Source organism: Dipodomys spectabilis, unplaced genomic scaffold (genome assembly GCF_019054845.1).
Source record: "Dipodomys spectabilis isolate Male_0828 unplaced genomic scaffold, ASM1905484v1 ptg000118l, whole genome shotgun sequence".
Lineage (NCBI taxonomy): Eukaryota > Metazoa > Chordata > Mammalia > Rodentia > Heteromyidae > Dipodomys > Dipodomys spectabilis.
In genome coordinates this window covers 3,495,779-3,519,355 of record NW_024870795.1, presented here as the reverse complement: position 1 = coordinate 3,519,355, position 23,577 = coordinate 3,495,779, and the positions used below count along the sequence as shown (strand labels likewise).

Sequence of the window (23,577 nt, the reverse complement as noted above, 5' to 3'; positions counted from 1 at the left end):
GAGCATAGGTTCCTCCCTGTCTCCATATTATTTTATTTTTTTGATCGATCTATTTCCCCTTCCATATTATTTTTTTAGTCCTGTCTATCTCCCCCCCTCTATATCATTTTTTAGTCCTGTCTGTCTGTGTGTCCTTTGTTCCAGTACTAGGGCTTGAACTCAGGCCCTCAAGCTCTCACTTGGCTGGTTCCATTCAAGGCTGGTGCTCTACTACTTGAGCCATAGCTCCATTTCTGGCTTTTTGCTGGTTAATTAGAGATAAGAGTCTCACAAAGTCTCCCCACTGGCTTCAAACCCTGAATCTCAGTTCTCAGCTTCCTGAATAGCTAGGACTCCAGAACGAGACAGGGGCTGGCAGGCACCTGCATTCTTTACGCTGGAGAACTTCTGGAAGGAAAGAACCTCACATCTGTGTCCCCAGGGTCTGGCACCACACCTGGTTGAATAGGCAGTGGGAAAACATGTGTTGGCACGAAGGAGTGATGAGCAGACTGGGGTCCTTACCACCCTCCCTCCAAGCCTCCACTGCAGCCCTCACTCTCTCCCACCTGTCCAGAGACCTTAGCCAAGCTTAGGGGAAGCCTATTGCTCCCAGGCAGACGCTGCTCTGCTTCCCCCTGGCCCCCAGGGGCCTCACACCTTCCACCGCAGCCCTCTTCACATTGCACCCAGAGTATCCAATTACATCAGACAAAGATGCCCTGGCAGCTGGGGTGTCTTTTTACCCCAGACCCTGGGTGTGGACACATGGCAGGCACCCAGGAGTGGTTGAACAAATGCAGAATAAATGGATAGCTGTGAGCATGGTTGTTAAAAGCCATGGGGACAGGAAACCTTTTCTTGACATGGCTGACCACCGCACCAAGGAACAGTTGGTAGATAATTAGGGTGACTCCACTGCCTATACTAGTTAGAGCGAGGTTTGGCCACAAATAATAGAATACCTGGCAGGTATAATAGTGATCCAGATAAGATAGATATCTATTTTTTTTTCATAGAAAAGAAGTCCAGAGATAAGCAGTCCAAAGCTGATAAAGGGGGGAGGCTCCCTAGCCATAGGGAACAATACTTGTATTTTGTCGTTCTATCACTTGTTAGTATAAATGGCTTCTATCCCATAGTCCGGGTGGCAGCTATCACAAATGCCTTCTAGCCAGAGAGACAGGTGACAGAGTACCAGTACCTCTCCTTTCCTTTGTTTTTATTTTAATTTTTGGTTGGTTGTAGGACTTGAACTCTGGGCCTGGGTGCTGTCCCTTAGCTCTTCAGCTCAAGGCTAGTGCTCTACCACTTTGAGCCACAGCACCACTTCTGGTTTTCTGGAGGTTAATGGGAGATCAGAGTCTCATAGACTTTCCTGCCTGGGCTGGCTTTGAACCATGATCCTCATATCTCAGCCTCCTGAGTAGCTAGGATTGCAGGTAGGCATGGGCCACTGGTGCCCAGCTCTGCTCTTCTCTTCTCTTCTCTCTTTCTCTCCCTTCCTTCCTTCTTTTCTTTTCTTTTCTTTTTTTTTCTTTCTGTCATGGGGCTTGAACTCTGGGCCTGGGTGCTGTCCCTGAGCTCTTCAGCTCAAGGCAAGCACTCTACCTCTTGAGCCACAGGGCCACTTCTGGTTTTCTGGTGGTTAATTAGAGATAAGAGTCTCACAGACTTTCCTGACTAGGCTGGCTTTGAACCGTGATCCTCATATCTTAGCCTCCTGAGTATAGCTAATTTTTTTTCTTAAGAAGATTTATCTTTGTGTGTGTGCATGTGCTAGTACTAGGATTTGAGCTCAGGACCTTGCCGCTTGCTCAGCTTGCATGTTTGGCTGTTATCTACCACTTGAGCCACCTCTATCCCAGCTTTTTTGCTGGTTATTTTTTAGGAGAGACTTTTCTGGCTGGTTTTCTTTTTTTTTGGTCAGTCGTGGGGCTTGAACTCTGGACCTGGGCACAGTCCCTGAGCTTTTCAGTTTAAGGCAAGCGCTCTACCACTTGAGCCAGTGTCACTTCCAGTTTTCTGGTGGTTTATTGAAGATAAGAGTCTCCTGGACTTTCCTGCCTGGCTGGCTTTGAATCCTCAGATCTCAGCCTCCTGAGTAGCTAGGATTACAGGTGTGAGCCACGGATGCCTGGCATCTAGCTGGTTTTCAAAACTCAATCCTTTGAATTTCAGCCTCAGATGTGATCCACCAGTGCCTGGCTATGGCTTTATTTTGTAGAGTAGTTGTAGGCTCACAGTAAAACTGAGCAGAAAAATACAGAGTTCCCCTGTAAACACTTCTTCACTTTGCAAACCATCATTCACTTAGGTAAGCCTCTTCTATAGGTTAGGCACATGCGTTAACCCTCTAGGAATTTTTCTTTTTTCTTTCTTTTTTTTTTTTTATTGTGAGAATACCGTACAGGGGAGTTACAATTACATGGGCAAGATAACAAGTACATTTCTTATCAAGCATTGTTGCCTTCTTTGTTTCCCCTTCCCATCCCTTCCCATACACCTCTAGGAATTTTTCTACATCTCTTTGGAAACTGTTCGTGTTTCACCTGTACTGTTTTTGGGAGCAAAGCCATAGTGATTTAACTGAATCACTGTCCAGCTTTTCAGGTTTCAAGGCAGGAGTAAAGGGATTTAATGAACAGGTTATCTGTGACGCTAGGTCTCTTCCAGCACTGACATTCTCCACTTTCCAAGCCTCTTGAGAAGGCCAGCAGCAGGCCCATCAAACAAGGGCAGGCGGAGCCAAGCAAGCTTTCTATCTGGGTTGTATCTAGTTTGGGGCGAGGGTCTGGCTCTCCGTCCATCTTCTGAACAAGATTCCCTGTTGTGACTTTTGGGGTTACAGAGATATTTATTCTCTGGTCTTTGCTAAATGAATATTTGATATATTTGCAGACAAGATGTTTAGGACTCGGATGAGTTAACAGATTCTTCTAGGTTGAGCCAAATTTGAACTCAGACCTGGTATAGCCCACTGGGCTGCATTTTTTTTTGTTGTTGTTGGTGTCATGGGGCTTGAACTCTGGGCTTGGGCGCTGTCCCTCAGCTCTTCAGCTCAAGGTGAGTACTGCTTGAGCCACAGCACCACTTCTGGTTTTCTAGTGGTTTATTGGAGGTAAGAATCTCACAGACTTTCCTGCCCAGGCTGGCTTTGAACTGTGATCCTCAGATCTCAGCCTCCTGAGTAGCTAGGATTACAGGTGTGAGCCACTGGCACCTGGCTTGCATAACTTTTTTTTTATGTGTGTGCCAGTCCTGGATCTCAGTGCTGTCTCTGAGCTTTTCTGCTCAAGGCTAGCCAGATCCACAGCTCTACTTCTGACTTTTTTGGTGCTTAACTGGAGATAAGCATCTTATGGACTTTCCTGCCTGAGCTGGCTTTGAATTATGATCCTCAGTTCTCAGCCTCCCAAGTAGCTAGCCACAAATGCCTGGCCTGCACACCTTTTTTTATCTTTTTGTCATTTGTGGAGCTTGAACCCAGGGCCTGCCACTTTGAGCCACAGTTCCACTTCTGGTTTTTCTGGTGGCTAATTGGAGATAGGAGTCTCATGGACTTTCCATCTAAGATGGCTTTGAACCATGATCCTCAGTTCTTAGCCTCCTGAGTAGCTAGGAGCTAGGATTACAGATGTGACTCACCAGCACATTTTATTTATTTATTTATTTATTCTTTTTGTTGGTCATGGGGCTTGAACTCTGGCCCTGAGCGCTGTCCCTCAGCTCTTCAGCTCAAGGCTAGCACTCTACCACTTGAGCTATAGTGCCACTTCCGGTTTTCTGGTGGTTTATTGGAGATAAGAGTTTCACGGCCTTTCTTGCGCAGGCTGGCTTTCAACCGCGATCCTCAGATCTCAGCCTCCTGAGTAGCTAGGATTACAGGCGTGAGCCACCGGCACCCGACCGGGTATACATTTTAATTAAGATGTTTCCCATGGCCAGCACTGGGTTGGGGAGGAAAATTCATGGCTACCCTGAGGCGTAGAGGAAGAAGGTGGTCTGCTTGTGTTTGGTGAGAGACATAGGGAAGCGCTGGGAAGAGGTAAGAGGATGTCAAGACTGTGTGCTTGGAAAGGGGGCCATGACTCCATGCAGCTCAGCTCCTTGCAGCTCAGCGTGCTGAACCTCTGTCTACATTGGCTTCCAGATCCTGGAAGGAGACCAGGCCATCCTGCAGAGGATCAAGAAGGCCATCCGGGTGATCCACAGCTCCGGCCTTGGTGGGTGAGCCTGCTTGGAGTCCTGGAGGCCCAGCCCAGCCTTGAGCATGGTCTGAACTCCTTTCCCTACCTTACAGGCCATGTGGAGAATGAGGAACAGTACCAAGAGGCTGTGGAGTCCTTGGGCAACAGTCACCTTTCCCAGAGCAGCCATGAGCTGTCCACAGGCTTCCTGAACTTGGCTGTGTTCACCCGTGAGGTGGCTGCACTCTTCAAGAACTTGGTGAGGTCCCTCCTTCCCTGCTCGTTCCTCCCCCAGGCTCAGGGTAAACAGAAGCTACTGGGAACAGGGTCAGTCTTATCCCTTTTCCTGGTTTGCCTTTGACCCCCTGACTCCTGACTCCTGACCTGACGTCCCTGTCCAGCTCTAACCCACTCCCTCCCTCTTATGTGCAGAGGTGCAGGGGTGGGCTCCCTGGAGGAGCTTTCAGAAGGAAGGGAGAGACAGTCTCTAGGCTCTTGCCCTGCCATCACTGCTGCCAGCACTGCCACTACTGTCCCCTCTCCTCATTCCCCTTCATCCTCTGCTTTTCCAGTCATATCTACTTGTCTTCAGATTATAGCCTGACCTCTGCACTGGCCTAGCGGCCCAGTTCCCTCCTGAGCCTCCACTGCCCAGTCCTTGCCTTGTACGGGCTCTTTGTATGGGCAGGCACAGTTCTCTGTGGGGTTGGTGACTGTTGGCCCTTGATGACAATTGACAGGTGCGCTGCCCCAGGACCACCAGCCAGGTGTGAAGCCAGGTGGTCTGGTTGCAATCCGGATTATAGGCTGGCTGTGCCATCTCCCAGGCAAGCCTCCCGCCTTCCAGACCCCATAGCCTGGGCTGGCCACTTGCTCCAGTCCCACCCAGTGTCCTTCCTGGCTCTCGAGGGCCCAGTCATCTCTGAGAGCCATATGCTCAGTGGCAGGCACCTGACCTTGGGCTTGGCCTCTGCCTTGGAATCCTGACTCTGCTGCTCACAAGGACACAAGAGCCAGTCTGCCTGAGCCCAGGCCTTGCAGCTAGCTGTAACACTGGACATGTGGAAGGAACAAGCTCCAGCACTTGGGTGGCTCACAGGGCCTCTGTTGTTATTAAAGCTCTGTGGACAGCTGAATCATACATGCTGTCCCCCATGTAGAGGCCTTTAATGGTGCCGTGTCCAATTGAGCTGCGTCCTTCTTTGCCTTCAGCCTATAGCGTTCCTCTCAGCCATGGAAACCTAAGGGTCTGCCCTCTGGGTGAGAGTCTTTGGAGGCCAGTGACACAGGAAGAAGAGTCATGGTCCCCAGAGGGAGATAAGAACTGAGGCAGGCACCACAGGCAAGGCACAGACTCAGGGACCACAGGGATGGGAGGTCAGGTCAGACACCGGGAGGTCTGCACAGGCTGGGTTGGGGGTGGGTTGGTGCAGGCTTTCTGGAGGAGGGGAGATTGCTGAGCTATCCCTACGAAAGGCTGGCTAAAATATTACAGAGGCCAGCTGGGCGCTGGTGGCTCACGCCTGTAATCCTAGCTACTCAGGAAGCTGAGATCTGCAGATCGTGGTTCAAAGCCAGTCCAGGCAGGAAACTCCATGAGACTCTTTTATCTCCAATTAACCACCAGAAAACAGGAATGGCACTGTGGCTCAAAGTAGTAGAGGCTAGCCTTGAGCGGAAGAACTCAGGGACAGTTTGTAGACCCTGAGTTCAAGCCTTACAACCAACAAAAAAGAAAAAGAAAAAAAGAAAAGAAAAACATTACAGAGGCCTTTTGGGGTTGGCAGCTGACAGAACCTCAGAAACTCAGCTCAAAATAGGATTTTCTTTTTAGGGAATGTATTGGCCCTGCAATGGGATATGCTGGGAGCGCAGCAGGCCTTGGGCTTTCTATTCCTTTCTCTTAATTTCTCTGCTTCTCTCAGCAGCCCAGGTGCATATCTTACCAGCATCTCCTTTGATCTAGGGAAAAAAAAAAATCCCAGGGGAGATCCTGATTGGTGACTCAGATTGCATGTCCATTTCTGATCCAATCATTCTAGCCTAGAAGCAGAAGCTTGAGTCAGACCCGATCCTGTGTTTACCCCATCTGACCACAGGAAAGGGTTTTCCACAGGAAAGGGATTCTCTTACTATTAGAAGGGGAGATGCAAGCTAGGCATGGTGGCACAGACCTGTAATCCCAGCACTCAGGAGGCTCAGGCAGGGTGATTGCAAATTTGAAGCCAGATTGGGCTACATCTCAAGACTGTGTTTCAAAACAAAAAACAAGAAACAAGGGCTGGGGATGTGGCTCAGTGGTAGAGCACTTGCCCAGCATATGTGAGCTTTAGATTTCCTCCGTAGTACCACAAGCAAAAAAAGACGAGACACAGAGCTAACTGAGCAGGACAGCACTTGTGTACCACAGGTCTCTGAGAGAGTTGAGAGGATGAGCAAGGGGCAGAGGTGACATTGACTGGACAGCAAGTTGAGGCTGGAGCAGTCAGGGAAGGGCATTGGCTGCCTGGCCCCTCACCCCTTTCCAACTCTCTCTCTCTCTCTCTCTCTCTCTCTGTTTCCTGTGCCCTATGGCTGTCTTTTGCCTTAAGGCACATTATCCTCTGAGCCTCTCCCCGTCCCCCCCTCCCCCCCAGGCTGGATGAATGGTCACCTTTGGGGTCTCTGCTTCTTCCAGGTTCAGAACCTGCACAACATTGTCTCTTTCCCCCTGGACAGTCTGGTGAAGGCCCAGCTGAGGGATGGGCGGCTGGTGAGTTCCTGTGCAGGATACCTTCCCCTGGCGGAGGTCATGGGGGAGGGGCAGCTGGGGGACACGGGGGGGGGGGGGGGGAGGGCTGGGCTGGGCTGAGGACCAGGCAAGTGAGGTGTGGCTCTCAGGCAGGCAGGGGCCTGGTGCTCCTCTGTCTGCTGTCTGTCCAGGGCTGATGTGGAGTTCCTCTAGCAGATCCGACCCCCACCCTGAGAGGGAGGTTCTTAGGTGCCCCTTCCCCCAACTTGTCAGTGCATAGGAGGAGATGAGCTGCTAGAATGTGGCAGGACTGGAGCCGGGACCTGCAGTTCCTGGATCCTCTGCTAGGGCTGCTCTTCCTGTGCCTGGCAGCCCTGGTTGAGGCAGAGTAGGGCTGGAGGGAGGTGGCAGGGGAACCTCCCTGGCAGGGTGCCCCAGAAAGCCCAGGGGAGGACCTGCCCTCCCCCTGAGGGTTCCCTCCCCACCCTGGCTGAGCACCAGCCTGGGAACCACCCAAACCTGATAGGCAGCTTTTGCTTTGCAGAAACCTAGCTGTTCAGAGGGTGTGAGCTAGCCATTGCCCAGGTCTTACTGACTTGCTGTGTGACCTTGGGGAGATTTCTCAACCCCTCTGTGGATGTACCCTTACTGAAAAGAGTTGATGTCATAGTCGGGCACCAGTGGCTCACATCTGTAATCTTAGCTTACTCAGGAGTCTGAGATCTGAAGATCTTGGTTTGAGGTCAGCCCGGGCAGAAAAGTTCCTGTGAGATGCTTATCTCAAAAACCAAAAGTGGAGCTATGGCTCAAAGTGGTAGAGCGCTAGCCTTGAGCAAAAATGATCTCAGGGCCAGCACCCAGGCCGAGTTCAAGACCCATGACTGACAAAAAAAAAAAAATAAAGTTGTTGTCATACTAGGCAGGAGAAATTGGTGGAGTAACATTAGGGATCTAGCTTGACCTTTACTATCTTTATCCTTATGGCCCATTTCCATCTTCCGGCCAATAAGACCCAGTGCAGAAGCCAAAGATCCCCACCCCCCTCCCAGGCTCTACCCACCACACCTAGCTAAATGCTTGACAGCTCTGGGGCGAAGTTGGGGAGGAGAGAGGCTGAGCGGTGAGAAGTGGGGTCTGTTGCTCTGTTTGGAGAGGAGCGTTGGCAGTCGGGTGGGGGCCAAGGCTGGTTGAAGAGCAGCTCTGAGCAGCAAAGAGGAATGCAGTGTCCTGTTTATGCAGAGTCAAGCTTCCCTGTGGGCAAATCGCTCTTTTCTGTGGGTGTGTGCTGGTAATTAATGGGGCTTGAACTCAGGGCCAGGGAGCTGTCCATTAACTTTTGCTGATGCTCTCCACTGGAGCCACAGATCTACTTCCATCGTTTTGGTGGCTAATTGGAGATGAGAGTCTCTCGGACTCTCCTGCCTGGGCTGGCTTTGAATCACAATTCTCAGCTCTCCGCCTTCTGAGTAGGATTACAGGTGTCTGGCTAAAATTGCTCTTTTTTTTTTTTTTTTCCAACTACAGGACTCCAAAAAGCAACTGGAGAAGGCATGGAAGGACTACGAGGCCAAAGTGTAAGTGCCTGGGTTGGGTGGTTTGGCGCCTACATAGCAGCTCCGGGCCACATAGAAGAGCAGGTAGTGCTCTTGCGTGTGCCCCCCAGAGGGACTTACCAAGGTGCTTAATTAACCCCCTACCTGGCAGAGTAATGATAACCACCCAAGGAGAGATACCTTCCCTGGGAAGGGACTTTGGGTTCTGCCCTCAGTGGCACCAGCTTGGGGTGCCCATGTGTGCACGCAGAAAGGAGCTTCTATTTACAGAATCCTTCCATAAGCCACCATTGAATCTCATGATCACACAGCCCCATGACAGCGAACTAGTGACATAGGAAGCATTGGGTGTTAGAGAGGTTCAGTCACCTGTCCAGAGCCACCTGGCTGGGCGGCCGGAGAGCAGGCCCCAGGCTCCTGGTCTCCTTCCTTGTACCATTAGTGTCTATAAACTTTTAGTTGGACATAAGAGAGGAAAGGTGTCAGGCGCTGATGGCTTATGCCTGTAATCCTAGCTACTCAGGAGGCTGAGGTCTGAGGATCATGGTTCAAAGCCAGCCCATTCAGGAAAGTCTGTGAGGCTCTTATCTCTATTTAACCACCAGAAAACCAGAAGTGGTGCTGTGGCTCAAGTAGTAGAGCACTCACCTTGAGCTAAAGAGCTCAGGGACAGCCCCAGGCCCAGAGCTCAAGCCTTATGACTGACAGAAAAAAAGAGAGAAGAAAGGACAGTATCCTACTTCAGGAACACTCCCAAAATTGAATCCAGGCCTGGGGAATCTTGTTCTCTGTTCATCCTGCACTGTTGTCTTCTGATTGATTGAGGCCGAGTTCCTCACTTGGGACACCACCCTGCTAGAGCCCTAGAAGAAATGAGTGACTTGGCCTTAATCTTTCTTTTTTCCTTAAAGACTGCACTGCTCACTTCCCCATGCTCAGTATTCCCAGCACATTGTCTGCGATGCATGGGGACATTAGGGTTTGAACTTTTCCAAGCCTGTTTGTCCAGAGAGGCCTTTGTTCCACCGTGGCTACTGATTAATATCTCTCCCACATCCTACCAGCTGCCCTGACCCAAAGAGTTCCAAGCAGGGACTCCTTGGTCTCTGTTCAGAGCCTTACCAGGCCCCGATTTCAGTGTTTTTTTAATCCTTCTTTGCAAGGGCTAGGATGTAGCTCATGTGGTAGAGCACCTGCCTCACAAAGTGTGAGGTCCCGCGTTCAAATCCTAGTAATGACCCCCACCCTGTCAATATCTTGCCAGTCCTGGGGCTAGAACTTAGGGCCTGGGTCCTGTCCCTGAGCCTCTTGGGGCACATGAATAGCTCTCTACTGTTTGAGCCACATCACCACTTCTGAAGATAAAAGTCTCATGGATTTTTCTGCCCTGGCTTCGAACAGTGATCCTCAGATCTCAACCTCCTGAGTAGCTAGAATTATAGGCGTGAGCCACTGGCACCCAGCTATACTAATTATTATGCTTTGTAAAATTTTGCTTTCTTTTGTACTTGCCAAAGCAGTATACTTAGAAAACATGGAGAAACAAAAGAGAAAAATTTACTGGACATGGAGGGATATATCTATAGTACCAGCTGCTGGAGGCTGAGGAGGAAGGAGTGCTTGAGGCCAGAAGTTTGAGGCCAGCGGGGCAGCACAGTGAGACCCTGTCTCTCCCTCCAAAGAAATGTTTAATCATCTTAGGGGAAGATTAGGATCACATAGAATGCATCTAGTATGTCTTTACTTGAAATTTTTTTTGTTTTGTTTTGTTTTTTGGGGGGGGGGTCCAGTCATAGAGCCTGAACTCTTGGCCTGGGTGCTGTCCCTCAGCTCTTTAGCTTTTTTCTTTTTGCTTATGTGGTGCTGAGGAATCAAACCCAGGCAAGCGCTCTACCACTGAGCCACCTTCCCAGCTTTACTTGAAATGTTTTAACGAGGTGTTTAGGAAACAAGGCAAAGTGAAGAGAAACTACAAAAAAAAAAAAGGGAGCCGGGCGTTGGTGGCTCAAGTCTGTAATCCTAACTACTCAGGAGGCTGAGATCTGAGGATCCAGGTTCAAAGCCAGCCCAGGCAGGAAAGGCCATGAGACTCATTTCCAATAAACCACCTGAAAACCGGAAGTGGCGCTGTGCCTCAAGTGGTAGAGCGCTAGCCTTGAGCTGAAGAGCTCAGGGACAGTGCCCAGGCCCAGAGTTCAAGCCCCAAAACTGACAAAAAAAAAAAAGGAGCAAAATTCTTAATTTCTAAACCTAAGATACATATTTCCATTTACTTATCTACATACAACAAACTAAAATCATAAAACTGATGTCACAATAATCATATTGTTTTGTAATCTGCTGTTTTCATTTTGTTTTTCTGATGCATTGTGAAGGCATGGTAGTGCATGCCTATAATCTTAGCTGAGTTTAAGGCAAGAGAATGGAGAGTCCAAGACTAACTCCTGGAGTCTCCAGCTCTAGCTGTGGCTGTGGATCCTGTGATAGAGGACATGGGTATTGAGTGGCATTCCTGTAGTGCATCATCCTGCCTGTGATGGGCTATGGCCGTCTGCTCTCTCAGGAGGCCTAGGCACAGGTGGTAGAGATGCGGGCAAACCTTTTTTTTGGGGGGAGGGGGGTGTCAGTCGTGGGCCTGTGCACTGTCCCTCAGCTCTTCAGCTCAAGGCTAGCACTCTATCACTTGAGCCACAGTGCTTATGTGGTGCTGAGGAACTGAACCTAGGGCCTCATGCGTGCAAGGCAAGCACTCTACCACCTTCCCAGCCCAGCAATCCTTATCTTTATGATTTGCTATGGGACTTTGTGACTCTTCTTTCTGAGATACCATGTCTAAGCTCTTGGCCTTTAAGAGCCTTGTCTACAAATAGAAATATTAATCTCTACCTTATAGACCTTCCCGAAGTAGGTCTGCTTTTACTAGCTTGCTTTATTACTGGCTTGCCAGCCTTGGACTGCAATCCTCCTTTCTCCTCTTCAAGCAAGTAGGTAATATTATAGGCATGTTCTATCATGCCCTGCTGGTCTTACTAACTTTCTATATTGAGTTTTCCTGTAAGATTTCATTAAAGAAAGACTCTACTTAGTTGGCTGTGGTGGTTCAGCGAGCTGTGGACATGGCCTTGACTAGGGTCCAAGGCTACCTGGTCCTCTGGCTCCTGCCATGGAGCTACACCGTTGGAGTGACAGCGCTGGCATAGGTACCTGTATCTGTTCCTTTTGATGGGGCTGCAGAGGTTGCTGGATGTTAGTGGGGCATAAGGTGCTATGTAATTATTCCACATTCTTACCCAGGCAGCCCCTAGTAGGGCCAGGATGTTGGCAGCATCTATGAATATCACCAGAACCTCCCATGGGCCATTGAGATGGGGGAGCCCCCCCGCTGCCAGTGCTGCTAAGAAAGGCACCCTGTATAAGGGCCACATTTATCTAGAGTGATTCATGGCCATCTGTAAAGAAGGGCCAGGAATACCCAGCAGGGTCAGTGTGGAGAGAAGCACAGGTGAGAGCCTGTCCCCAGGCTTCAGCAGAGACATACCTGGGTTCAAATCCTGACCCTTCCACTTAACAGCTGTGTGACTTGGACAAGCAATTTACTGTCACTGCCTCCGGCCCCTCATATCAAGTGGGACAATGAGTCCTGTCTTGTGGGGTTATCAGCTCTGTGAGTGAAGAGGCTAGTAACACCTGATACAAAGTCAGTGTTTAAAAATAGCAATTAAGAATAATAGCCTCTAATACTAGGCTATATGCTCTTCCTGTCTGTTATCTGACTTGGTCCCTGTCAGGGCAAGGTGCCCTTGTGACCCCAGTCTATAAGTAGGGAGGAAAAGTAACACCTGAGGTCTCTGATTGGATAGAAAGGCAAGAAGATAAGTGGTTGGCTAATAATTAAATGACACTGCAACAGTGCTGTAATGATTGTGTCCACACAGAATTGGCAGGAAAAGCAGAGAGCTTTGTTTGGATGGAAGGAAAGGTGGTCAGAGGTGGCACCTCCATTTGGTTCAAAGTGCCAAGGTTTCAGGTGCATGCCTGGTTCTGAGCATTTCTCTTTCCACTACACCCAGAGAGTCCTTGTCCCTGTCCTTTGTCTTAATGACAGACTTCTCTGCAGCTATCTTGGTCTTCTTAATAACAAGCATTCAGGTACTCTCCACCCCGATTTCAGCTCATTGCTTCTGCTGCAACTCCATTCAAAGGAAATAGGTATGTCCCTAACATTTGAAATGGTTTTTTTTTTAAAGGAGTGTAATCTCTGAGGCCAGGGAAGGAATGAGAGCTGTTATTCTCTAGAGGAAGAAAGCACTATCCTGCTTCTAAATGGAGATGTGACTAACCATCCCATCTCAGCATGACCCTGTCAGACTGTCATAGGGATTAGCATAGCTGCCATCCCAGGCAAAGCCATACCGAACCATCACAGCTTATCTTCTGAGCAAAGTGGCTCCATCTTTTTATCTCTCCCAGCATAAAAGTGGCAGGGAGAGAGAAAGGGAAAGGAAGGGAAGAGAAGGGAAGGGAAGGAAGGAAGGTAGTGGGGAGGGGATGGAAAAGGGTCTCCTATGCTTTAAAAAAATTACTTAAAAAGGATCACCATGGAACTTGGGAGTGGAGCTCAGGGAAAGAGTGTCCACCTAGCAAGCACTCCATCTATCCTCAATACCACACACACACACACACAGATCACCAACAGCTATTACTGTAATGTCATCACCACCCAGTTAGTATTGTCATAATCCTGCCATTTATTGAAGATCTAGAATATTCCAGAAGCTTAGTGTTTCTGTGCCTTATGGTCAAGGACCATAATAACACCATTAAGATACCATTATTCCTATTAGTAAAATGAAACTAAAGCTCAGGAAGATTATAAATATTGAGTAGGAAAATGAAACTGAAGCTCAGGAAGATTATAAATGTTGTGTAGGAAAATGAAACTAAAGCTCAGGAAGATTATAAATGTTGTGTGGGTGTAGGAGCTTCCATTTGCATCCACAGTCCACATTTCTAACACTCCTACACTGGCGCTTGCTTTCTATTCTCCTTTTCTGGAGCAGACATCTTTTTGTGTTAGGATATGCAGATCTTCAGTCTTTTGGATTGAACTCAAGGCATCATGCTTTCTAGGCAAGTGCTCTACCGCTTGAGCCATGCCCCAAGGTCTTTTGCCTTTAGTTTGTTTTTCAGATAGGGTCTTGAGCTTTCGCCCAGCCAGGCTCTGACCATGATCTTCCTAGATCCACCTCCCCAGGAACTGGGATTATAGGTATGCACCACCATGATCTGCAGATCTTCAATCTTCTTAATAGCTGCCTAGTGTTTTCATGCACAGACATACCAAGATTGGTCAGCATTCAGAAACATTCAGGGGCAGTAAGAGAAGATTCATTATGTGGCACAGATAAGTATAACATAAGAGGCAAAGTAAGCACTTTAACCTATTTTCAGTCATCTTCTGGTATGAGCTTTAGGTCTAAATAGATAGGGAATTGGTCAGGGAGTGAAAGGTATGCATAGTTAACCAGTCCTCTTTCCTGTGGATCGTTATCTTAGTCTGGGAGGGGTTTCCGAGAAGTGATTATGTTTGTGAAGATGGGTGAATCATCTTTGCCTGATTTGTAGCACCAGCTTCTTTCTTTGGGGAACTTTTCCCCATTCCTCAATTTATCAATGAGTCCTGTTCTTCCTGCACTCCACAGTGGCTGTAGAGCAACTACGAACACCAGTGACTCAAACCTGTAATCCTAGCTACTCAGGAGGCTGAGATCTGAGGATCACGGTTCAAAGCCAGCCCGGGCAGGAAAGTCTGTGAGACTCTTATCTCCAATAAACGACTAGAAAACTAGAAGTGGCATTGTAGCTCAAGCGGTAGAGTGCTCACCTTGAGCTGAAGAGCGCAGGGACAGTGTCCAAGCCCAGAATTCAAGTCCCACAACCAAAAAAAAAAAAGATTGCCCAGAGCAAAAAAAATGAAGGCAGAGATGCCAAGCTTTTCTCTGGCTCTTAGCTAATTCATCAACACCAAGTAAGGAGTCAGTTTAGGAAGCTATTAAACGTACACACACACACACACACACTCCCTCGTGCAAGGTACTGGTGTCTCACACCTGCCTTGCTAGCTACTCAGGAGGCTGAGAGCTGAGGATCATGGTTTGAAGCCAACTTGGTCATGAAAGTCAGCCATGAAACTCTTATTTCCAGTTAATCAGCAAAAAGCTGGAAGTGGAACTATGGCTCAAGTGGCAGAGCACCAACCTTGAGCAAAAAAGCTAAGGGAAAGCTGAAAGCCCTGAGTTCAAACCCCAATATTGGTACGCATGCACGCACACACACACACATACACATTATCCCCTTATACATGAACATTCCTCAGTCTTGAAGGAATTTGAATGTTGGCCAATTGGGCCTTGTAGGTTTCCTGGCCAGAGCTAAGCTAGCAGAGGAGAAAGGAACAAGTAGCTAAAGTACCTAGGTCAAATTAACATGTTGTTTAAGCCTAACACTAGAAACAACCATCATGAAGCAGAATAGAGGAGCGAGTAAAGTCAGAATACTTGCAGTTAAATCAATTGTATAGGGGATCCTCTTTGAAATAACCCCATTAGTATGACTACCAAAAAGATACATTTGGAGCCAGTTGATCCAGTCATTTTTGTCTTAAAATGAAGGTTTTGGCAAGAAATTAGGAGGAGCTGGCCTTTTACCAGCAGCACCTGGAAGGGTTTAAGTGTCAGGTAGCATGCTTATGAACTGTGTTTTACAATCTGGACACTTGGGTTACTTTTGGAAGGGTTCACATGAGTGACTGCCTGGGTCTGACAACTGCCCCTCTTGCCTGAACAGTTTCCTCTGCAGATTTCCACTGATTCACCACCCTGTGGTGTGGATTTAGTGGTCCCTCACGTAAGGACAATCTTTATTTCTGACCTGATCCCACCTCTGAGGGGAAGTAACAGACTGTTTTGGGCAAATAAGAGCAACAAAGAGGTTTAGAAGGAGTGTCTCTTAGTCTGGGCTTACCCAGAGTCCATTTTCAAGTTTTGTTCTGTCTGTTCTCTATCTAGGTGATATCCTAGCATCCCCAAAATGCTGTTCAGGCTGCTATTGTTAAAGCACAACACTTACAAAATGATGAGGAAAATAAAGCCATAAAGCATTTTTGCCTTTTTACTAATGAAAGTTGGAAACAGCTGTGGAGACAGCCTGCTCCCCCAGTTGATCCATCCTCTGTCTCTCACCTTCCTCTGAGCTGCCAGGGCTGTGTCTTCACCTCCCACCCCCTGCTGCTCATCTTCAGGTCCCCAAGGAATATATCTGCTCTGGCCACCCCCCACCCCAGCCCCATCTCCCTTCTACAGGATCCCACTTGGGGGATCAGAAATCTCCAGGGGAATGTTTTGAAGCCTCAGAGCCTTGCTCTTGCAATGGGTTTCATCCAGGAATGGTCTGGCATATCCTCACCCCCTCCCTCACCCCAGCAGACATCTAGCCATGTCTGAACCAGGGCTGGTTGTCACATGGAGATGGGGGGGCGGGGGAATGACATCACATTGACAGCTGATAGGTAGAGATCAGGGATACTGCTAACACAGAGACCACAGGACGGCCCCAACAAAGAATTATCGGGCAAAAATGCCAGTAGTTCCAAGGTGGAGAAACTGCTCTCCAAGACATCAGGGACAGATTCCATGTCTCCACCCTGACCTCATAAAGCCAGAACTTTAGAGTCAGAGGGACCTGGGACTTGTGGTTTCTGGTGGAAAAATTGAGGCCTCCACGCCCCGGAATAATGGCTCCTGTGTCTGTCTTGTGCTCACTCTCTGGCAGGATGCCTCAGTTGTCTGGGTATAGGGAACATCTCTGCTTCCTGGATAAGGAGACTGAGGTCCGATTAGGGAGGTAACACAGCTCACAGGCAGTGAGATGGTGCTTATTGCACTGTCTGCTCTGTTTAGGGCCAGCGAGTGAGTGCCCACTCGGGAGCAGAGTTGTTAAACAAATGTCTCCTTTATGTAATATTCCTGCTCACATATGCCCAGCCTGAGGCTTGCAAAGCCTCCCCTGGCTGCAGCAGGTGGTGTGATGGCTTGGCATTCCCAGTGCCACACTGGCTCACCAGACCCAAAGAGAGAAAACAGCCAAGTTTTGCCACCCACAGGGGGAAGCCAGGGTGATTGCAACTCCAAGGATAAGAAGCACTTCCTGACTCCACTTAAAAGAGCAAGTGCTGGGCTGGGAAGGTGGTTCAGTGGTAGAGTGCTTGCCTTGCATGCCTGAGGCCCTGAGTTCGATTCCTCAGCACCACATAAGCTAAATAAATAAATAAAGCCGGAAGTGGCGCTGTGGCTCAAATGGTACAGTGCTAGCCTTGAGCTGAAGAGCTGAGGGACAGCACCCAGGCCCAGAGTTCAGGCCCCCCGACCGGACCCAAAAAAAAAGAGCAAGTGAGCCGGGCGCTGGTGGCTCACGCCTGTAATCCTAGCTACTCAGGAGGCTGAGATCTGAGGATCGAGGTTCAAAGCCAGCCCGGGCAGGAGAGACCGTGAGACTCCTATCTCCAATAAACCACCAGAAAACCGGAAGTGGCGCTGTAGCTCAAGTGGTAGAGCGCTCGCCTTGAGCTGAAGAGCTGAGGGACAGCGCCCAGGCCCAGAGTTCAAGCCCCACAACCGACAAAAAAAAAAAAAAAAAAAAAAAAAGAGCAAGTGCTGGGCTGGGAAGGTGGCTCAGTGGTAGAGTGCTTGCCTCGCATGCATGAGGGCCTGGGCTAGATTCTTCAGCACCATATAAGCAGAAAAAAGCTGGAAGTGGTACTGTGGCTCAAGTGGTAGGGCAGTAGCCTTAAGCTGAAGAGCTGAGGGACAGCGCCTAGGCCCAGAGTTCAGCCCCCAGGACCGACAAAAAAAAAAAAAAAAAAAAAGAAAAAAAAGCAAATGCTTTCTTTTTTCTTCATGGAAGTGCTGGAGTCGAACTCAGGGCTTCACACATGCTAGGCTAGCACTCTGCCACTGAGCTACGCCATCGGCCCAGGATAAAGCTTTTTTTTTTCTAAGCTCTAAATGGAAAGCTCTGCAAGCACAGGAAGGTGAAGGCACTTTGTGGTCATCTAACCCACACGGTCCTACATCCCCTGCCACCCGAGCAGCACTGGCCGCCACCCCAGGTCCCCATCGCCCTTTACCTCCTGGCATAAACACCTACAGACCTTTCCCTATTGCTGTAGGGAGAAAAATCCTACATCTTAACATGGCCTAAGCAGGCCCTGTGGGGGATGGTGCCTCATTGCCCTCACCCCAGCCATTGCCCCATCTTTTCATGAGTCTGGGAGCCCTCTTGCCTTTGGACATTACAGGGTCGAGTCTGCCTGGCCAGCCATCACTTCCTCCAAGCTAACGGTTTTCTCAGGTTTCCAATCCAGCATAGATACCACTTTCTACCATGAGGCCGGGTCCCCACTTCACTCCCCTGTCACTCTCTGCTGTGGATGGACTCACGTCTCCCCTCCCTTCCCACCACCCTGTAGCCTCCCCAAGCACAGCCCCAGCACAGGAAGGGCTCCGACCCCCACCCTCACATGCCCATGGTAGGAACGGTGGACAGAGAAGGGCTGGCCAGGTTTTTCAGGCCTCTATTTCTTGTGGCCTAGGGCCAGGTTGGAGAAGGAACGGGATCGGGCCCGGGTGCCCGGGGCAGTCCCCGGGGAGTTGGCCCAGGATACACAGCGAGAGCGGCGTGTCTTCCAGTTGCATATGTGTGAGGTACGGGGTGCCCAGGGAAGGGTGAGGTGGGGTGGGAGGTGCTGCTGTCTACCTCCCCAAACCCCTGGGGGCCTAAGTGCAGGCTGCCCCCCACCCCCCGCCGCCGCTCACCCACATGGCCTGTAGAATGTTACCAAGGTTCAGTCACCGTCACGGTTAGCTTGGGGTGGGGGCCGCAGCCCTTGTCCCTAGTGTCTAATCTGGGCTCACAGCCCACATCTTGCCCCCGTCCCCCTCCAGTACCTGCTCAAAGCCGGAGAGAGTCAAATGAAGCAAGGTCCTGACTTTCTTCAGAGCCTCATCAAGTTCTTCCACGCCCAGCACAAGTAAGTATTTCTCCTTTCCCACCCACCCCAAACCCCCAACCTGCAAGCTCTCCAGATGTCTGCAAGTAACTGGCCACACACACACAGTTCTTCAATGTCAAGTGACCACTACTACTGACCTTACAACCCTAACCTCACTCTGTCCCCCAGCACTCCCATAGTTGGGTGCCATGATCCCCATTTTACAGATGAGAAAAATGGAGGCCAATGTACCCAGATTACATAGCTAGTAGGTGGGCTCTGAACCCAGAGAGCTCGGCTTCTGCGTGTCCACTTTTGACCAGCAGGCTCCCTACCTCTGGGTACTGTGAGGGTCTCCCATACTCTGGTTTCATCTGCATTTTATTCATCTCTGAACCCTTGTTTGGCTCCTGGTAGCTTTTTCCAAGATGGCTGGAAGGCAGCCCAGAGCCTGTCCCCTTTCATCGAGAAGCTGGCAGCCTCAGTCCATACAGTAAGTTGGGCCTTCCAGTGGGATGTATGCCCAAGCCCCCGTTGTCTGTGAGTGGGGAAGGGCTGGGTCTCACGGTGGTGTAAGGTGCTGCCCTCCTGCGCTGGGTCTGGGCTCCGTCCCAGTACTTCTGCTGGCCATGGAGTCCCATCCTGTGTCCCATAGCTGCAACAGACTCAGGAGGAAGAGCTACACAAACTGACCCAACTCCGGGACTCCCTCCGAAGGATGCTGCAGCTAGAGAGCAGAGAGGTCAGGCCCCGAGTCATCCAAATGGAAAGAATGCCCTCCCCAGGCCTACCACAGAAGGAGGGAGGGAAGGAGACAGGGAAGCACCCACAAACCCCTTGTGGTGGTAGGGCCTGGGCAGCATTGGCTCTTCTCTCCTGAGGTCTCCTTTGCTTGTCTGAGGTCAGGAGCATCCGAGCAGGAAGAACTCAGGGGGCTACAGCATCCACCAGCACCAAGGCAACAAGCAATTTGGGACAGAGAAAGTGGGCTTCCTGTACAAGAAAAGTGACGGGTAAGTGACTTGGGCAACTACTCAAAACACAAAGCTAGGCAGGACGCCGATGACTCATGCTTGTAATGCTAGCTACTCAGGAGGCTGAGACTTGAGGATCGTAGTTCAAAGCCAGCCTGGGCAAGAAACTCTGTGGGATTCTTATCTGCAGTTAACCACCAAAAAAACTGGAAGTAGTGCTGTGGCTCAAGTAGTAGAGTGCTAGCCTTGAGCAAAAGAAGCTCAGGGACAGTGCAGGCCCTAAGTTTAAGCCCCAGGACTGGTAAAAAAAAAAAAGAAAGAAAAGAAAAGAGAAAGCAAACAAGCAAGCAGGCAAGAAAGAAAGCAAGCCAGAGCCTCGCATTGATGGCTCACACCTGTAATCCTTAGCTACTCAGGAGGCTGAGATCTGAAGGTCAGGTTCAAAGCCATCCTGGGCAAATCTTCTTTAGATTCTTTTTTTTTGGTCAGTCATGGGGCTTGAACTCTGGGCCTGGGTGCTATCTCGCAGCTCTTCAGCTCAAGGCTAGCATTCTACCACTTGAGCCATAGCGCCACTTCCGATTTTCTGGTGGTTTATTGGAGAAAAGAGTCTCACGGCCTTTCCTGCACTGGGCTGGCTTTGAACCGTGATCCTCAGATCTCAGCCTCCTAAGTAGGTAGGATTATAAGCGTGAGCCACTGCTGCCCGGCTTCTATGAGATTCTTATCTCCACTAAAACTAAAAAGGGAAAAATGGAGTTGTGGTGTAAGTAGAGCATTAGCCTTGTGCAAAAAGCTTAGGCAGTTAAACCCCAGGACTAGCACCAAAAAAATAAAAGAAGAAGAAGAGAGCCAGATGCTAGTGGCTCACACCTGTACTCCTAGCTACTCAGGAGAAAGATCTGAGGATCATGGTTCAAAGCCAACTCAGGCAGAAAAGTTTGTGAGACACTTATCTCCAATTAACCACCAAAAAGTCAGAAGTGGGACTGTGGTTCAAGGGGTAGAGTACCAGCCTTGCGTGAAAAGCTTAAGGGACAGCATGTAGGCCTTGAGTTCAAGTCCTAGTACTAGCACACAGGAACGAGAAATGCCAAGGCTCTTGTGGACTAGGTTCATATTTATACTTTGCAATCAGGTTTTATCAGAGAAGAAGAGCTGAAGAAGAAGCAGTTTAACTCTCATAGGATTTTTATTTTCAGGATCTTGATATTTACATTACTTAGCCATGGTTCTTTTCTGGTGACTAACAGCCTACCCCTCCTCTCTGAGTAGTTACTCCCTAAGCTTTGGACTACATCTCCACCCTCAGGCTAGGATTTCTCTGGAGAGGGCCCAAAGTCATATTGTCCTTTTACAATAAGGATTCCCAGAGAGTAGGTTGTTTCTGCAGTATACTGGACGATTCCTGAACACAGCACTATGCGCTCCATCAGAAGGGAGCCCCAGAGAATGATGGGTGTAGGGGCCTGGGGAGGGAAGTGGGGTCGAGATGTGGTTAGAAGCCACAGAGGTGGGTGTAGAACTCTGTTCTCTGTCATATGTGAACCAAGTGTGAGCCACCATCTCTCTGTCTCTTTGGGCCTTAGGATTCGAAGAGTCTGGCAGAAAAGGAAGTGTGGAGTCAAGTATGGCTGCCTGACCATGTCACACAGCACGGTGAGGTCTCCCCTGGAGTTCTGAGCAGACAGGTGTCATGCTGTCCCTCCAAGAAGGGCCTCAGACCTGACCCAGATGCTGGGGATGCCTTGTGGGAAGGAAGAAGGGACCTGAGGGTCCAACAGCCTTGGTTAATGCCACATACCTTTGAGGTGCTGGGGAGGGGAGATGTAAACCAGAATTAGATTGAACAGATTGGGAAACAGAGGCCTCAACAGTTTAGGGACTGGGCTGGAATGTGGCTTAGTGGTAGAGTGCTTGCCTAGCATGCATGAAGCCCTGGGTTGGATTCCACAGAAAAAAGACAGAAGTGGCTCTGTGGCTCAAGTGGTAGAGTGCTATCCTTGAGCAAAAGAAGCTCAGGGGCAGTGCCGAGGCCCAGAGTTCAAGTCCCAGGACTAGCAAACAAAAAAAAAAAAAGTTCAGGGACTGGAAGGTAACATACCCATCTTTCACCCCCAACTTCCCACAGATCAACCGGCCCCCCGTGAAGCTGACCCTGTTGACATGCCAAGTGAGGCCAAACCCTGAAGAGAAAAAGTGCTTTGACCTGGTGACCCGTAAGTGACCCTTCCCTGTCCCCACCCTTCCCAGGGCCTCTGATAAGATTCCTGTCCACTCCTGTCAGCCTTCAGCCAGTTTCACCCAGCAGGCCTAGAACTCTGGACTCTTTCTCCGGCTTTGTCTCCTGTCACAGACATTCCATAGTCCCAGTGGAAAGCTTATCTAAGTGGCTTTGGGTAATCTGCTTTTGAAACTTCATTTTGTTTTGGGGTAGGTATGAGGCTTGAATTCGGGGCCTTGCATTCTTGCATGACTTTGTTGCTTATGGTTCATGCTCTAACACTTGAGCCCTGCCTCCAGACCACCTTTTCCCTAGTTAATTAGGGGTAAGAGTCTCATTTTCTACCTTGGCTGGCTGGTTGAGATCTGAGGATCTCCTGCATAGCTCATATTACAGTGTGAGCCACTCGCAATCCTACATCTTTGAAACTTTTCAACTGAAACTTTTTTTTTCTTGTGCTAGTCATAGAGCTCCAACTTAGGGCTTGAGTACTGTTCCTTCGCTTTTTTGCTCAAGATTGGTGTTATACCACTTAAGTCACAGCACCACTTCCAGCCTTTTTGCTGATGAATTGAGGATAAAAGTCTCACTGACTTTCCTTCCTCAGCTGGCTTTGAATCACAATCTTCAGATCTTAGCCTCCTGAGTAGCTAGGATTACAAGTTTGAGCCACTGGCTCAAACGGTTTCATTAGGGCTGGGAAGGTGGCTCAGTGGCAGAATGCTTGCCTTGTATGCATGAGGCCCTGGATTCGATTCCTCAGCACCACATAAACAGAAAAAGCCACAAGTGGTGCTGTGACTCAAGTAGTAGAGTGCAGCCATTAGCTGAAGAGCTGAGGGACAGTGCCTAGGCCCAGAGTTCAGGCCCCACGACCGACCAAAAAAAAAAAAAAAGAAGGACCTGTATGGTCTTGTCCTTAGGGAGGACTATGCAGGACAGACCCAGGGATGGGAGATGAGGAGGTGTCTGGGAGAGAGAGAGGTACCTATAGATAGACTTCTGTGGAAGCCTGCTGCTATGGGGAAGCAGGAAGGGCTGCTTGGAGAGCATTTGATAAGCCTTGAAGTATCTGGAGAATGCAGCATTTGATGCCTTCCACAAAAGCATGGGAACAGGTGCATCTGGTGGTGTGGCTAGAATAGAGGGTTCATGCAGAAGAGGGGGCAAGGCCTGGGAATACTTCTTCAAAGTTTGAACCTTTTTCCCTGGCAGGAGGGGGCCAGGGCCTTGGGGCAGGGGAGCATTGTGATCAGAGCTCTAGGCGCAATGGCCTGGAAGCTGGCACAGGCTGGATGAAGGGAGAGAGAAGCAAACCACCCTTACTTCTGGCCACTGTCACCACTCTGGCTTGGGAAGACCTCTGACCTTTTGGAGACAAAAGCTCCACCTGGACCCACCTGGACCCAGCTGTTTGGGTGGGGGCTGTCTGGGCCAGGGGACGCCTACAAGACCTGTAGGTCTGATGCCCTCTTCTCTCCGGGCAGACAACCGGACATACCACTTCCAGGCAGAGGATGAGCACGAGTGTGAGGCGTGAGTGCCCCTTTGGTGCTGTGCATGGGGCGGGAGCCTGGGCTATGTCCAGCCTCCCGCAGTCACCACCTGTCCCGCTCCATCTGTCATAGGTGGGTGTCTGTGCTGCAGAACAGCAAGGACGAGGCTCTGAGCAGTGCCTTCCTAGAGGAGCCCAGCGTTGGCCCAGGGTCCTATGGGGGCTCCGGGCTGGATGGGGAGCCCCAGTACCTCACAAAGCTGCTCATCGCTGAGGTGAAGAGCAGGCCCGGGAATAGCCAGTGCTGCGACTGTCGGGCTCCAGGTCTGCGGTGGGCGGGGCCGGAGGGAAGGGGAGTGGGAAGGGGGACCCGCAAAGCCCAG

At 49.8% G+C, this 23,577-nt stretch overlaps 1 protein-coding gene across 1 annotated transcript in view; it reads left to right on the top strand.

The window, feature by feature from the left end:
• The window catches only part of Asap3 (ArfGAP with SH3 domain, ankyrin repeat and PH domain 3), a 53,991-nt gene that overhangs the window by 21,922 nt on the left and 8,492 nt on the right, over positions 1–23,577 (top strand). Inside the window, exons 2-14 of the mRNA XM_042688480.1 lie at positions 4,133–4,205; positions 4,283–4,428; positions 6,847–6,921; positions 8,425–8,474; positions 18,103–18,214; positions 18,455–18,540; positions 18,919–18,994; positions 19,157–19,243; positions 19,408–19,514; positions 21,065–21,134; positions 21,607–21,694; positions 23,187–23,235; positions 23,328–23,518. Of these exons, the coding sequence (XP_042544414.1) occupies positions 4,133–4,205; positions 4,283–4,428; positions 6,847–6,921; positions 8,425–8,474; positions 18,103–18,214; positions 18,455–18,540; positions 18,919–18,994; positions 19,157–19,243; positions 19,408–19,514; positions 21,065–21,134; positions 21,607–21,694; positions 23,187–23,235; positions 23,328–23,518 (1,210 nt within the window). The remainder of the gene's footprint in view (positions 1–4,132; positions 4,206–4,282; positions 4,429–6,846; positions 6,922–8,424; positions 8,475–18,102; positions 18,215–18,454; positions 18,541–18,918; positions 18,995–19,156; positions 19,244–19,407; positions 19,515–21,064; positions 21,135–21,606; positions 21,695–23,186; positions 23,236–23,327; positions 23,519–23,577) is intronic.